General features: G+C 41.3%; 1 protein-coding gene and 1 pseudogene across 1 annotated transcript in view; one reads left to right on the forward strand and one right to left on the reverse strand.

The window, feature by feature from the left end:
- Nars2 (asparaginyl-tRNA synthetase 2, mitochondrial) overlaps positions 1 to 6,298 on the reverse strand; it is an 80,590-nt gene extending 74,292 nt beyond the window's left edge. Inside the window, 3 exon segments of the mRNA XM_048359805.1 lie at positions 1,319 to 1,439; positions 3,879 to 3,988; positions 5,990 to 6,298. Of these exon segments, the coding sequence (XP_048215762.1) occupies positions 1,319 to 1,439; positions 3,879 to 3,988; positions 5,990 to 6,130 (372 nt within the window). The 5' untranslated portion in view covers positions 6,131 to 6,298.
- Positions 6,299 to 6,598: 300 nt separating this feature from the next.
- LOC125361927 lies at positions 6,599 to 15,383 on the forward strand (annotated as a pseudogene).
- The last annotated feature ends 287 nt before the right edge of the window (positions 15,384 to 15,670 follow it).

Raw genomic sequence — 15,670 nt, forward strand, 5'->3', positions numbered from 1 at the left:
ACATTGGCAGCCTGCTTCTTTTAGGTCTGTCTTTTTAGGCTTTGTGCACATTCTGATTTTCATGTACAGAAACAAGTACCATATTTACTACAAGGCAAACACAGCCACAGTAAATGAGATTTGATACTACCAGAGGTTCACAATCCCTTGATTTCTGAATACTTTAAATAACATTGAACTAATAGGGAAAGAAAGGGAAACTGACATGACTAAAACCAATAGAAGGCAAGGGTAACAATTTAACAGTGAGCAAATGGCAATTTTTCTTTTTAATTACTATAGATCCCTCTAAAAAAACAAAAGCAAGGTATTACCTTCTCTATTCCTCTTGATTTTCCAATCATTTCAGTCTGTTTCCCAAGAATTTCAGAACCTTATTTCTGATCATAGTATGAATTAGAATTTCTTAGAAAATTACTCAAAATGACACTTAAGAAAATTACTCCATTTTTCTCTTATTTCCTTACATTTACTTTTCCCTGTTATTCCAAAAGAACTGAAAACGGTTTGAAATGATGTAAGTTCCCTTATATTTGAGGACAATTACAACAAAGACATAGAAAAGTGGTTAGAAGTTTTAGGGGTGCTGCGGTCTCAGAACTATAGGCAAGTCATTTCACCTGATGGCTTCATTTTCTCCATCATTGTAAATATAAGACAACTGATCAGTTTTAAAAAATTCTCTGTACCTTATCTCACTTATAAATATACAGCTGCTACAGCAGAGCCTTGAAAAAAATCAGGTATACGTTTCTTATCTCTATCCAGCAAAATCATTACATTTTAGATCAGCACCATCTAAAAAAGCTTTCTGTGACTGACGGAAATACTCTGTATCTGGCACTACCCAATGTAACAGCCAACAGCTATAATGTGGGCACCACATGCCAATGAAGCACTGGATTCCTTATTTAGCTTTAACTGATTTAATATCAAGTAGCCAGTGGTACCTACCAATATTGGATGATCAGTTCTAGACGATGAACATTGTTTCTAGCTTTCCTAAGAAAGGAACACTGAAAAGGCCTTTCCTGGTACAGCTGTCATTGTGACTGACTGGCTATTCTTCCAAAAGTAGCAAATGTCAAATGTGACAGATACTACAAAGACGCGCAAATTAGTACTTAGGTCTCACTCATAAGACTAGGCCACATACAAATTTTGGTACTGTCTCTAAAGGATCTATGGTCTGTTTTAATGATTAGGGAAGTCATAAGTCAAACATGCTTTAAGTGCCATGTTCTTAATAATCACACATAAAATGGATTGCTAATGTTTTAAACTAAACTTAAAAGCTTCCACAAAAGTATAAGCATACCTTGGCATCACAATTTCCAATAACTTCAATTTTTTCTGCTTTCAATTCCACATTTTGTCTTTTGGCTGGACTTTTCACTAGCTGCCCCTGGACTTGCACAGAACTCCCAAAAGTCAATTCTCTATAGTAGTAACAACAACAACAAAAATCATTATACTTAACTATCATTTCAATACAAATCTTCCCAAACATTTAAAACACTTGATGAAAAGAAGTATTTATCCTCCCTTAAATAGACTTTAGAATCTATGGCTACTCTGTTGTATACCAGAGTTGTAAAAATGAATTCTAAGTTTAAAACAGGAACAATAATAAGAGTTAAGGCTTTGTATACATGTATCTGGAATTAAAAGGTTGCATGGGTATTCTTATCAATATAACATGGTAATGCACTATCATTGGGAAAACTGGGTGATAAGTACAAGGAAATGCTCTATATTATGTTTTGAGACCAGATCTCACTATGTAGCCTAGACTGGTTTCAAACTTGAAAGGCTGCTGTCTCAGCCTTCTAAGTGCTGAGATTGTGTGCCACTATACTAACTTACATCATTTTTTTTTTTGAATGGGGGGCAGTCAAGGGGCTTGAACTCAGGGCCTAGGTACTGTCCCTGAGCTTTTTCACTCAATACTAGCACTCTACCACTTTAAGTCACAGAGCCACTTCCAGTTTTCTAGTGATTAACTGGAGATAAGAGTCTCATGGACTTTTCTGCCTGGGCTGGCTTTGAACCCTGATCCTCAAACCTCAGCGTCCTGAGTAGCTAGGATTTACAGGTATAAGCTACCAGTGCCTGGCTAGCACATCACATTTTTAAAACTGTTTTTGTTGTTGTTGTCATTTAAGATAGCTGAGGGTCTGAGCACATACATACGCACTACTTTCTAGTTAATAAATCCATTTCTAGCTGAAGCTTATCACAACTTAACTACTATAAAAAGCGACATTCATCTGTTTAAGCCTATCTATTATGAAGTTGGAATGATTATACATCCATTCTCACCATAGTATTATAATTTCATGATTATAATAAGTATGGTATTTTCTTTAAGCTATACTGAAATATTAGAAGAGTAATACAATAAGCTGTATTAAAATAAATGTCAAGAAATTTTCCACTCATATGTTGCTTCCATTTATTTTGTTCCTTTTATTGTAGTGTCTCATGCTCTCATTCAGTGTACTTGCTCACCTCCAAGTGGAGATGGGAGTCTTGAGACCTTTTCTACCCAAGCTGGCTTTGATCTTCAACGAGATCTCAGCCTCCTGAGTGACTATGATTATAGGAGTGAGCCACTGACACCCAGCTAAAATGTATTCTTATATAATTTATGTAAGTAAGATTATCCACTCTTAAATTGTAATGAGGAAACATATCCTGCTATACTTTCACCAAGCCCGAGAAGGTATGTTTTAAGAGGTTCTAACTTAAAGTATGTACAATGTGACATACATGAATTTCCCCTGGGGGCCCTGGAGAAGAATAACAGGCAGCCATTCTTTACAAACTCCAAAAATTAGGTGCCATTAGACATACCCATGTGATTGCTATACTGATAGCTAACTTCAGGAAAACAAACTTTTTTTTTTTTGGCCAGTCCTGGGCCTTGGACTCAGGGCCTGAGCACTGTCCCTGGCTTCTTCCCGTTCAAGGCTAGCACTCTGCCACTTGAGCCACAGCGCCGCTTCTGGCCGGTTTTCTGTATATGTGGTGCTGGGGAATCGAGCCTCGTGTATGCGAGGCAGGCACTCTTGCCACTAGGCTATATCCCCAGCCCAGGAAAACAAACTTTTTAAAAGCTTGCTATTTCTGCCCTACTCACCAAATAAGCTGGGACTTCAAATCTAAACAATATGTAGAGCATTAATCCTAACAATCCTTGGAATGGCAAAGCACTCTTATTCTAACAAATTAATGTTCTGCTCCCTGGAGATTATACTCTAACACAAAATGGTATCAGTTTTAACATCTGATGAATGGGACCAAAAAAGCTTTCTTTTATTCACTCAACAAACAATAATTAGTCATGTGTCAGCACTTGGCCAGAGGCCAAGAATAGAAAAATGAATGAGACACCACCATTCCTAACCTCAAAAATGTAAAGAATGTGTAGTCAAAAGGAATCCAAGAAAGAACAGCGCTTATTATCCACCAGTTTCACAGGACAAAGGTGGGCGTAGGATGCTATGGGAGCAGAGGGGAGCACATGGCCACCGTCCGGAATGGGAGCGGATTTGGGATGATGCTTGCCCTGAACTATAAAAGACAGGTCAAAAAGAGAACAAACCGGCTTTGTCAGGCAAAGGCAGCAACATGTACAGGGTCCAGAAAGCAGGAAAAGCAGAACACCTTAGGAGAAAGGAAGGTAGTTTAAAACCACTGAAGCAAAACAAAGGTAGAAAACACTGGTACCTGAAGACGTTAGAGAAGGAAAAGCCTGAGCTTGAAGGACCCCGACTGTTTAGAAAGACTACTCAGGGAGCAAGGGAACACTGAATTATCTAGGTGAGGAACACTGGAGAAGGAAAAAAAGGAAAACAACTCTTAAACCAACTTGCCTATTGTCAGAGCTCGGATCAGCAACAACTTGCAGGCTTTCCAAAGAAGATCCGTCATTTATATGTAGGAACAAGACTTCCTTGTGGGACCGTGTTGAACGAACCCATCCCTAGAGAAGACAAGTATTTCTAAATGTGAACGAAAAACATACAAGTTTTACATTTTTATTACAAAAAGCAGGCTAAATAAAAGGAAAAAAATGCACTCAAAATCTTTAACTGCATTAATGGACTACTTTTAGTTTGTTCCTATGCATACACAAGTGTACATAATTGTTATCATAGTAAAACACACATTTTGGCATTCTATCTTTTGTTTCATGATCTAAATAAACACCATCAATTTGACATCTTTTTTTTTTTTGGCCAGTCTTGGAGCCTGAACTCAGGGCCTGAGCACTGTCCCTGGCTTCTTTTCGCTCAAGGCTAGCACTCTGCCACTTGAGCCACAGCGCCACTTCTGGACTTTTCTATATATGTGGTGCTGAGGAATCGAACCCAGGGCTTCATGTATACGAGGCAAGCACTCTTGCCACTAGGCCATATTCCCATTATTTTGAGTAGTCAAATATTTGAATGATCAGATTTGATGACAAATATTCCATCAAGTTGGTGAACCTAATTCATCCAACAAATCCTTTCAATACTGGCTTTTCTGAGGTGTTTTTCTCGCCTCCCACCCAAATTACAAAGAATAGGATTGATAATTTGGTGCCTTTCTCCTTATATCAAATCCCTAGAAGGGAGATTATATAGTACAGATGAGAAATATCAAGGTTTTGTTCCTTTTACAAGTATCTCTCAGTCATGAACTCTTAAAAAAAATCACCTCATTATAAACATACACCAAGTAGTATATGCAAACTTTCAAAGTTAACTTAAGTGACTTAATTGACAAGTACATGTCAGTACACGTGAGATATCATCAAGCAGACCAGTAACACAGGAAAACAGCTCAGATATATCCAACTAAATTTTAGCAAGCACACAATTTAAGAGACAATGTTATACATTCACCATAATACGTGTGTGTGGGGAGAGATGACTCTATAGAGAAAAACCTCTGGATATGCTGTGCACACACCTGTTACTCCAGAATTTAGGAAGGAGAAGACAGGAGGGTTGCTAGTTCAATGCCAGCCTGTGTGCTACCTAGCCAAGGTCCTGTCTCAACACAAAAAACAAAACCACCACACTAATCAGATTGCACTCTGGGGTGTTCTGGCTATAATTTATAGATGCTACTACTAAAGCCTTTCTAACACTTATATGTGTTAGAATGTCGACAATGCTTTATAGGAAACGAAACATAGTCGCTTGTTTTGAAGTGCATTGTTAGGCCCGTAATAGATGAGAATTCATAACATTTTTCAATGAAGGAATGGCTACCATGTATTGAGCACGCACGATGTAAAACATGTTTCACTGTCATCATACACTGACTCATTTCCTTTTCGTGGCCGTTCTAAGAACCATCATACACATTTTTTTTTTTAAGTGAGGAAACCTAGAGTCAGAGAAATTTTAACAACATGTTGAAAGTCACTGCAGGCGAATGGTAGAGTCCAAATCAGAGCTGAAGCCTTTCTTTCCAGAAAATCCTTGATCTTCTGCCAGAGTTGCAAAGCATGAAGTATAAACTGACTCAGCCTTAGGGTCAAGGCACTCTTTCAAGGTGTTAACACATTCCTCCTCATGTATTCAACAGATTAACATGCACGCCCTACCACAGGCAGAAGTGGCCGGCATGGTTTGGTGGACCGAGTAATCTTCGGGTAAGCCAGGCAGTGGGGGTTCTGTGTCCCAGCATCAGGAGCTGGGATGAGAAAACCTTTTTTTTTTTTTTTTTCCCCCCCTGGGGGATCAACGAAGTCCATACGTACTGCTTGCTCCGCACATCATGAAAACCTAACACTTGCCCTTCCTGGGCAGCAGAACACCTTGAAGAAGTGTCGGGAAACCCAGAGTACCACTGGGGCCCGGGACAGGGACAAGTGCGGTCCGCCGCGCTGCCGGTGTTTACCGTTTCCGGAGGGTCCTCAGGCGTACCTGTGCCATTCCACAAGAAGGGAGGAAACGCAAGAGGAAAAGCCCCTTGGGCACACACGCACCTGGACCTTCACGCGCTCCCCGCTGGCGCCGTGGGACCGGAGGGCGTCCCGCACGCTCAGCCGGACGGAGGCTCTGGGCCTCGGGAGGGAGGCGGTGGAGCAGGAGCGCCGGGCGGCGAGCAGGCACCGGGCCCCGAGCATGGCGCGGCCTCCGGGCCCCGGCCTCTCCGGGGCTTCCCCTCCCACGAGCCGCGCGCCGGGCCTTTCCTCCTTCCCTCCTTTCCTCCCCCGGCTCGGTCCCCCACAGAACCTCTGCTCCGCTTCTCTCTTCCCAGCCGGGAGGAACCGGGCCGTCCCAAGAAGAAACCCCGACGCCTGAGGGACCGGCCCGGCCTGGGACGGGCGCTGTCGCCGGCCTTGCGTCAGCGCGCCGGCCGCCCCGCGTCATCAACACGCGACGAGGCAAAGCCCAGCACGCGTCCTTGGATCCGGGAGCTCCGGGGGCGGGGCTGAGGGGGCGTGACTTAAGGGGCGTGGTCACCAGCGCGGGTGGGCGGAGCTAAGATCCAACCTGGTTCTATGGAGTGGGGGTTTTCACGCGGCCTGAAGGCGGCCATCGGAGGGACGAATGGGAAAATCCCGGAAAATGCAGGTGTCGGAGAGGGCGGAATGGGCGGTGTGGATGCCGGGGAGAGCCTGCCTGGTAACGCATGCCAGGCCTTGCCCAGCAACGCAAGCTCTCTCTATTCCAACACGGTTACCTTGGGTTGTTAGACCTGGAAATGATGGTGTGTCTATGTAGACAGCTGCGTTTTAAATGTGCCGCAAGACTGACTTTAAAAAACAACAACAACAACAACAGCCCCGTGAAACTCCTAAAAATGTTTCCCTCCGTCATAAAAGGTGAAAGAGAGGGCTAGTTTCTTGAAGTTGCCACTGCTCTTATGCCCATGTTACGGTTTAGAGCAGGTAGAGGCCTAAAGGACCAAACTGAGAGTATACAATATTGGATGCCCGAGAGTATTACAGGAACACTGCACAGCGTTTTGAGATGGAAAAATAATGCCCTACTTCCTTTTTCCACCAATGAGCTCGCTGCCAGAGACAGAACCTGGTAAGATAGGGATCATTGCAATATACGCTGAGTAAAACAGATGGGGAGTGTGGCATAAATGGAAAATGAAAGACCCCGGGTTCGATCCCAAGTACTGCCAAAACATAAATAAATACAATCCATGTGCCTTTGCTATGTTGAACAAGACATGATCCTCATCATGATGCATAGCGCTTTGCAAACAACAACTCCTTTGACTCTGCCTACCCTGTCCGAAGGATCAAAAGTAGCATCCAGTTGGCTCACTTTTTCCTCCAACCTTTTGTTTGTCTTACTTTCTTCCCAACCACACTAGATTATTTGCAAGTGTGTATGTGTGTTTGCACGTATGTGTGTTCCCAGCTAGAACTGTGGGTCTGGGTGCTGTCCCTGAGCTTTTTCTTCTCTACCACTTGACCCATAGCACCTATGTCTGACTTTTTGGTGGTTAATTGGGGATCAGAGTCCTCATGGACTTTCCTGCACAGGCCAGCTTTGAACCACAATCCTCAGACCTCATTCTCCAGTGTAGCTGACATGAAAGATGAGCCACTAGTGCCTGCATTTTATCTTAACAGTGAAGGAGTTCACTAAATTTCAGTGGGCAACTCTATCGGAGTCTCAAATGAGAAAGTTCAAAATTAATTCTCTGGCTGGCAGAGGAATGTCACAGTTGGAGACTAGTTAGGGAAAAAAATTTAAGGAGACTATTTCAAAGAACAAGATCAGTGTGGTGATGATACCTGTCTCTAATCTTAGCTATGCAGCAGCAGGCATAAGGAGGAGGATTTGAGCTGGAGGTTTGCTTGGGTGAAAAGCCAGAGGCCCTATAAAAAAAAAATAACAAAAGGAGAAAGGGCTGGGATCACCATGACTCAATTGACTTGAAGCCCTAAGTACTGAAAATTGAACCCCAGTACTGGAGGGGAAAAAAAAGAATGAACTTCATCTATACATTTTTTTTTCAGGTATAGTTTTTCAGCGTGCACCAGTCACCTAGAAAAAAAATTGCCTGCTGAGCTATTAAATTGCATATTTCTGGTTCTTTTGTCCAATGATTCTGATTTATTTTGCTTTGTTGACTCTGTTTGGAGTTTGCATTTTCTCTAGCTCCAGGAGGTCTTTACTAAAGGCTTGGACTTCTTTTCTTATACTGCTATCTTTATCATACTCAAACCTCTAATATGTTTTCAGAGAAACTGTTAAGGAAATAACCTACTTTCTAAGCTACACATCCTCATCTTTGGGAGGGGGGGGGGGCAGGAAGTCCCAGACAGAAGGAGCAGTTCCCTCAGCTGGTTCTCCAGCTCCGCCACCATGCACAGATTCCTCACTTAGACCTAGCATATTATTAACCTCTACCTTCCCAAGAGACAAGGAATAGAATTAATGGAGACAATCCCAATCTCCCAATGATTTCCACCTGTGATCTTGATTCAATAGGCTTGCATATTGAAATAGTAAAACTATAATTTTGGTTCACCAAATCAGTTTAGTGGGGTTTAGCTATCATAATAGAAAGCGCGCGTGTGGACACACACACACACACACACACACACACACACACACACACACACACACCACTCAGTTAATATCAGTAATTGCTGTTTGGTAAAATTCTCGCAGGTAGGGGCTGGGAATATGGCCAAGTAGAAGAGTGCTTGCCTTGTATACATAAAACCTTGGGTTCGATTCCTCAGCACCACATATATAGAAAAGGCCAGAAGTGGCGCTGTAGTGCTAGCCTTGAGCAAAAAGAAGCCAGGAACAGTGCTCAGGCCCTGAGTTCAAGCCCCAAGACTGGCAAAAAAAAAATTCTAGCAGGTAAGATGTAGAATATGTTCCCTCTATGGAGGGAAAAGAAAAAGGTTGAAAACCACTGCTCTAAACCCTGATGTTTGGTCTCAAGATCGACATTCATCACCCAAAGAAGAATTTGCTTGGTACAAAATATAGAAGCTTTATGGAGCTTTAAATGCAGCAGGTCAAAAAAAAACTTCACTGAAAAGATTTAAATTTTATTGCTATTATAAAAATAAAATACAAACAAAAATTTTAAGCAACAACAAATAGTATTAACTCAAAAGTAGTTTGTCCACCATGCTGCTTCTGCTACTCATCCTTGATGACAACCATGAATTATCTTTACCTAAAATTTCTAGCCATATTATATATGTGAACATATATATACACTTGTATGTGAGTGTGCATATGCACATACTTGTAAATACATGTGTTTCTTCCTTTTTTTTTTTTTTTTTGGCCAGTCCTGGGGCTTGCACTCAGGGCCTGAGCACTGTCCCTGGCTTCTTTTTGCTCAAGGCTAGCACTCTGCCACTTGAGCCACAGTGCCACTTCTGGCCATTTTCTATATATGTGGTGCTGGGGAATCGAACCCAGGGCTTCATGTATATGAGGCGAGCACTCTTGCCACTAGGCCATATTCCCAGCCCCTCTTTCTTTTTCTTACTGTATTTTAAAAGATATCTTTCTATATAACTAAATATATAACATTTATATTACTTCTGAGAGAAGTATGCTACTTTATTAAATGGAAAACGATACTTAAGTTTAACCATTTTCCCTGTTGTAGATATTTGTTTTCAATTTCTGGCTCAGTACAATGAATATGTTGTCCACATACAGCTATCTACTCAGCATAAAACCTAGAAGTTAGATGAAATTAAAGAACAAAGATTTGTTTAAAATTACCTTTATTGTTATGTGGCCAATCCATCTCTTCACCTCCATTTTGAGGTCTTAAATGTGCTTACCTTGGTTTTACTGACCATGGTACTTATGTGTTTGGAAAAGCCTAGAAATTGTAGAAAACACAGATTCCTATAGTGTTCTGTGACTATACTCTAGATAAGAAAACCTATTCCCAGGAATAGCAGTACTGGATTCTGAGTCAGGGCCTTGCACTGACTAGGCCGGTGCTCTCCCAGAGGAGTTAGGCCTTCAGCAGTTTTTGCTTTCGTTATTTTATGAATAGAGTCTCAAGTCACACCTGGGATGCCCTGAACTGTGACCCTATGTGTACTTCTGCACATGTAGGATAGCAGAGTTATACCACCGCATGCAGGTTTTATTATTTGAGATGGGGGGGAGGGATGGCTCAATAACTTTTTGCCAGGATTGTCTGAGTCATGATCCTACCTATGATTGTAGGTGTATAAGCTACTGCATCCAGTTCCCAAATGTATATATATATATATATATATATATATATATATCATATACATGTTTATATTTATATATATGCTAGTATCTGGAGCTTGAACTCACGGCATGAGCTTGCTTTCTTAGCTGGCACTCTACTACTTGAGTCATACCTTTAGCCCAGCTCTTTCCTACTTAATGGGCCATGAAGTCAGGCTTTTCTACTTCAGCTCGCCTTGAACTTCAGTTGTCCAATTTCAGCCTGAATAGCTAGGATTTCACACATGAATTAATTACTATTGAACTTATCAGTGAGTGGACATACCCTACACTAGATGGATTGCTACAAATTTGGATTTGGTGCTGTTAAATCTGGATGTATTGATTGGCTGGCTCATTTGTTGGCAAATGTTTGCATTTCCTAAAACAGAACTGAAAGTAAATTACAGCATCCTGTGCAAATAGGTTAATGTATGAAGTCTGCCCATTTTTATGGCTTATTATTTGGGGGGTAATTTGTAAAATAATTGCCTGGTCTTTACTATGAGCATTAAAGGGGGGGGTGTTCAAATGGTTTTATTGTTACAGGAGTAACAGAAAAATGCATGAAACATTAATGCATACTTAGTGGGTATTTATAAAACGAATCCTGTTACCAGCATGCCAAGTCATAGGAGAAAGTGTTGTGAATGATACTTTTTTAGCCACTTCTCTTTCCCAATCACCATTTCTCTACCCTCAGGATCACTACCCGTCTGAACTTTCTGCTCATTAGTTCCTTTCTTTTCTGTGGAGCTTAACAACCGACGTACACAGCCTAGCCATCACAATTCAGTTTTCCCTGTTTTTGAGTTTATGTAAATATAATCTTACAGTGTATATGTATGTATGATTTCTTTGCTGAGTATTATTTTAATGAGGCTCCCCTGCTTTGTTGCCTGTAGCTGTCCAGTGGTCCTTGCCTCATTTCCCGCTTCATTTCCCACAATTGCAGCTACCCGTGGTGTAGAATAATTAAATGGAAAGGTTCAAAAACAATTCCTAAGTTTGAAATTGCACACTATTCAGGTACATAATGATATCTCGTGTAATTCTGCCCCATCCCACCTCAGGTACAAATCTGTCCTTTGTCCAGAAAAATCTATGCTATATACCATGAGTCTGTTAGCCATTCCAGTTATCAAATAAAAAAGTTATTAAAAATATATGTAAGGTTTGGTGCTTTTCTCTTATTTCTGACAACCGGGGGTGAGGTGGGTGTATTAGAATATACTCCCCAAGTTCATAAGGGGGGATACTGTACATTGGTCATTTTTCATGTCATTTATTATCTCATTTTATTCCTCAAATTTTTATGACCCCATCGTTGGAAAGGATAGGAAAATATCGAATGATTGGAAATGTATTACAGAGGTTCATTTAGTTAAATGATCGGATGGCTTCATCGGCTTGCCCTCTGAAGAGTCCCCTGGCAATGTCAGAGCCCAGTGCTTTGGCATCACAGGGGAGTACGTGAGGAAGAGAAATCGCACAGAGGCGGGAAGCCAAAGATGGGCCGAGGACCCAGGCTTGGTCTTTTGCAATCACTCTAGGGAATGAACTCACTCTCTGTGAATTCCCTCCAAGGGTGGTGCTGCCCCTTACACCCAGGCCCTCCCCTCCCCCACCAATGACTTAATTGCCTTCTATGAGTCTGAACTTCTTAAAAAGTTCTACCATCTCTTAATACAGCTGCCACCCCTGGCCCAAGCCTCAAGCCCGTGAATCCCGGAGAGACAACACGCACCCAAGCCATAGCAAGAATCCACTTTACTGACCCGTTCTGTGGTGGATATTTAGGTGTTTCCATTCCAGTGATATTAAGGATAATGCAGCTACAGATACTTTTTTTTTGTACATATTGGTGTTTATGCATTTGAGTAGAGAATCATATCTAGGGGTGAAATTATCTTTGTTACGACGTGCAATCTTTGGCTTTAAGCACAAAAGCTAACTTTTCCCCCAAAGGGTCACCTTCCATGTGTGATGTTTCCTTTTGCTTCACATCCTCTTTTCTTTTTGTGCTTGTAAAGTTAGCTGTATTGGTGTGGGTATAACACATCGCATTGTAGTGATGTTTTAATGGCAGTTTTTATTTGCATTTTTCTAAATATTATTTTTGAGGATCACCCTTTCTAGTGTTTATTCTCACTAGATTTTCTTTACCCACCTCTCTACTAAGTGGTATTTTTTTTTGTCATCTTACTACTTTTCTGCTCCCTTCATCTCTCCTTCTTTCCCTCCTTTCCTTCCTGTTCTTTCTCCTCCCTTCCTTTCCTCCCTCCCTCCTTTCTTTCTTCTCCTCTCTCTTTCCTTCCCTCCCCTCCTTTCTTCCCTTCCTCCACCCCTCCCTCCATCCCTTGCTTCCCTCCCTCCCCTTTTGTTTATTTTTAGTGGTATCAGAGTTTAAACTCATGCTTGCTGGTCAAATGCTCTACTGCTTGATCCATGCCTCTAGTCTCCTAGTTAATGGGAGATGGAGTCTTATCAACTCTCCTGCCCAGGCTGGCTTTGAAACATGCTTCTCAGATCTCAGCCTCCTCAGTAGTATGATTATAGGCACGGACCACTGGCACTTAGCTTTTATTGTTGTTTTCTTAATAACGTGTACAAGTTCTTAGGAATATTTAAGATATATAAGCTTTTCTCAGTCATATAAACTACAAATACCTTCCTACACGCTGTGGGGTTCCTTTACAATGGTATGCTGTGAGAAAATGGACGAGTAACTTTAAACCTTGACATTATTCTGTCCTTTGCTTTAGCAAGAGAATCCAGTTCTTGAACAAAGTTATTAAAGGACTCAAACATTAGTCATTATATTTCTTCTGGTGATGTAAGTCTGGCATCTTTTATTTCTCCTGCCCAAAGCAATAAAGGTATCAAATTATTAAGTACTAATGAGGCCTTATCAAAACTACCTGCATGTATAAATATTTGATGGTGCTAGGGTCTGAACTCAGGACCACCAGCTTGCTTGGCTTGCTTGCTCAATTCAACTAGCATTCTATCATTTGAGCAATACCTCCAGCCCTGCTTTTTGCTGGCTATGTTGGAGGTGGAATCTAGTGAACGTTTTCTGTTCAGGCTGGCTTCAAATCACCAGCTTCTGTGTCTCAGCAGTCTGAGCAGCTAGGACTATGAGTCTCCTGTACCCAGCTCTTCTTCTTCGTTTTTTAAAAGAAACTCTTAGGAGATTCCAAATTGGGGGCACTTGGTCCAGGTCCATCTGCATAGAAAATTCACACCTGATGTGACCTGGGCGCGGCTGCGATCTCCAGTGGGGTGAGATGGGTGGAAGAGCTCGGGGACTGGCTCAGGCCTACACCCAGCAGCCTAGTGAAGCCGCGGGTGAAGACAGAGCTACAAGGCAAACACCTTGTTTGCCGGATTATCTCCTCTTACGAGTATGTTCATCAAAGACTCATAGACCACACTGAAGCCTACTTCTCTTTTGGTTTGCGATCACTTTTTAATTCGGGCCTCTGCAGCTCTAGAAAAGTTGAAGCCCTTGTGTGGAGGAGAGAAAGAACATTCAAATGCATCAAATCTTCCAGAACTTTATACACAGGCTTTTTTAGACATGACCTATTTTGAGAAGAATAAGCTTGTAGATGAAGACTTTCCTGAAGATTCTTCACAGAAAGTAAAAGAGCTGATCAGTTTTCTTTCAGAATCAGAATTTTTAGTTAAAGAAAACAATGTACACCCCCAAACGTTGTGATTTGCTTGGAGATGAGCGGCTGGAATGAGTGTCTGTCTTGGAGGCAAAGATTGTCATTCTCTGACTAAGAGAAGAGAGAGAGAGTGGCTCTTGAGAACAAACAGTTTGCTTAAAAAGTGCCTTGTTGATGGAATCAATTACTTGATACAGATGCTAAATTACCATTGTCCTATCCAGTGAAATGAAGGAGTTTCGAACACCTCATGGGGGGAAAGGGGAAGGGGGAGGGAGAGGGGGGTGGGAGGGACGAGGTAACAAACAGTACAAGAAATGTATCCAATGCCTAACGTATGAAACTGTAACCTCTCTGTACATCAGTCTGATAATAAAATTTGAAAAAAAAAAGAAATGAAGGAGTTTCTTTCCAAGACCTAGACTGCAGGACTATTTAGTGATATTCACTTGCTGGCAATGATGTACAGTGGAGAAATGTGCTACTGAGGATTGAAGTATTGTGCCGGTTGACAGCCGGAAAGTCATGAAGTGGATACTGGTGTTTCTGGAGCAAGCTGCACTTCACTCAAAGAACTTTTGGATTTCCGTGAAGTAGGAGAAAGAATTTTGAAAAAGTATGTATCTGTGTGTGAAGGACCCCTGAAAGAACAAGAATGGAATACAACAAATGCAAAGTAAATTTTAAACTTCTTTCAGCATCACCGTAACTAGTAGTTTATCTAATTCTCTTTAATCTGAAAGACAAGAAGACCTGTGAAACAGAAAATAAGGTTTCAGAAGAGATACTGCCACTGATTCACACTACAGAAAGATTCACGCTACAGAAAGCTATTCAGTATGGCTATCCTTCTCTGAATGCGCTCATCTTTCATTATATATCTCCAAACCTGTGAAGAAATGATTCCTTAATTCTTAAATGGCATATGTATATTATCCTAACTCAGCTTGAACTACAGATACCACATCATATCACTTGGTAAGGAAGAACACAGTTTAGCTTTACAAAATATTTGCTAGATATTTTTTGTCTTTAATTTTAGGTGTTTTTTTAATTAATGTTATTTTGAGATAGGCTCTCACTGTATGTAATATAGCCTAGGCTGGCCACCAATTCACTATGTAGTCCAGACTGGGCTTGAGCTCACAGTCTTCCTGTCTCAACCTCCCAAGTACTAGCTAGTTTTATGGGCATGTTCCACCATGCCGATAGATTATTATTTATTTATTTCTGTTGTGGTATGGATATGTGTAACACAAGATTTAATCTCTGTCTGGAAGTTTGCCATGCTTCAAAGATTAAAATCGATTGCCTTATTGCTTTGAATATGCACTACAAATACAGATGTAGGCAAAAGGAAAGATTATGACTTATATTCAGATTCAGTTTCCAATAAGGTAAACAATAGAAGATTCCACAGGGAATTGCATTTAGTTACGTTGTCAGACCTTACTAATCATATTTAAAATTCCGATGTAGCAATCTAATACAAACTTTTTAAATGATTTTCTTATTTTGTGTAAAATGAAACGCATAGTTTCTCAAACAATGAAGGTAAAAGTCAAGCTGTATTAGCCCATCATTCGTTGCATTGCTTTTAGGGAATATCTTTTCATGTGGTCCTGGGATTTTGATATTTTCCGTCTTTCCTAGTGGAGGTGACATCTTAAAGGCCACAGAGCCCTGTTTGCCGTCCTCCTCGCCGTCTTTCCGCCTACCTCAGCTCTGGTCACCTGAGGATGCTCTGCCTCATTCCCTGTTGACACACAG

Source organism: Perognathus longimembris, chromosome 13, assembly GCF_023159225.1.
Source record: "Perognathus longimembris pacificus isolate PPM17 chromosome 13, ASM2315922v1, whole genome shotgun sequence".
Lineage (NCBI taxonomy): Eukaryota > Metazoa > Chordata > Mammalia > Rodentia > Heteromyidae > Perognathus > Perognathus longimembris.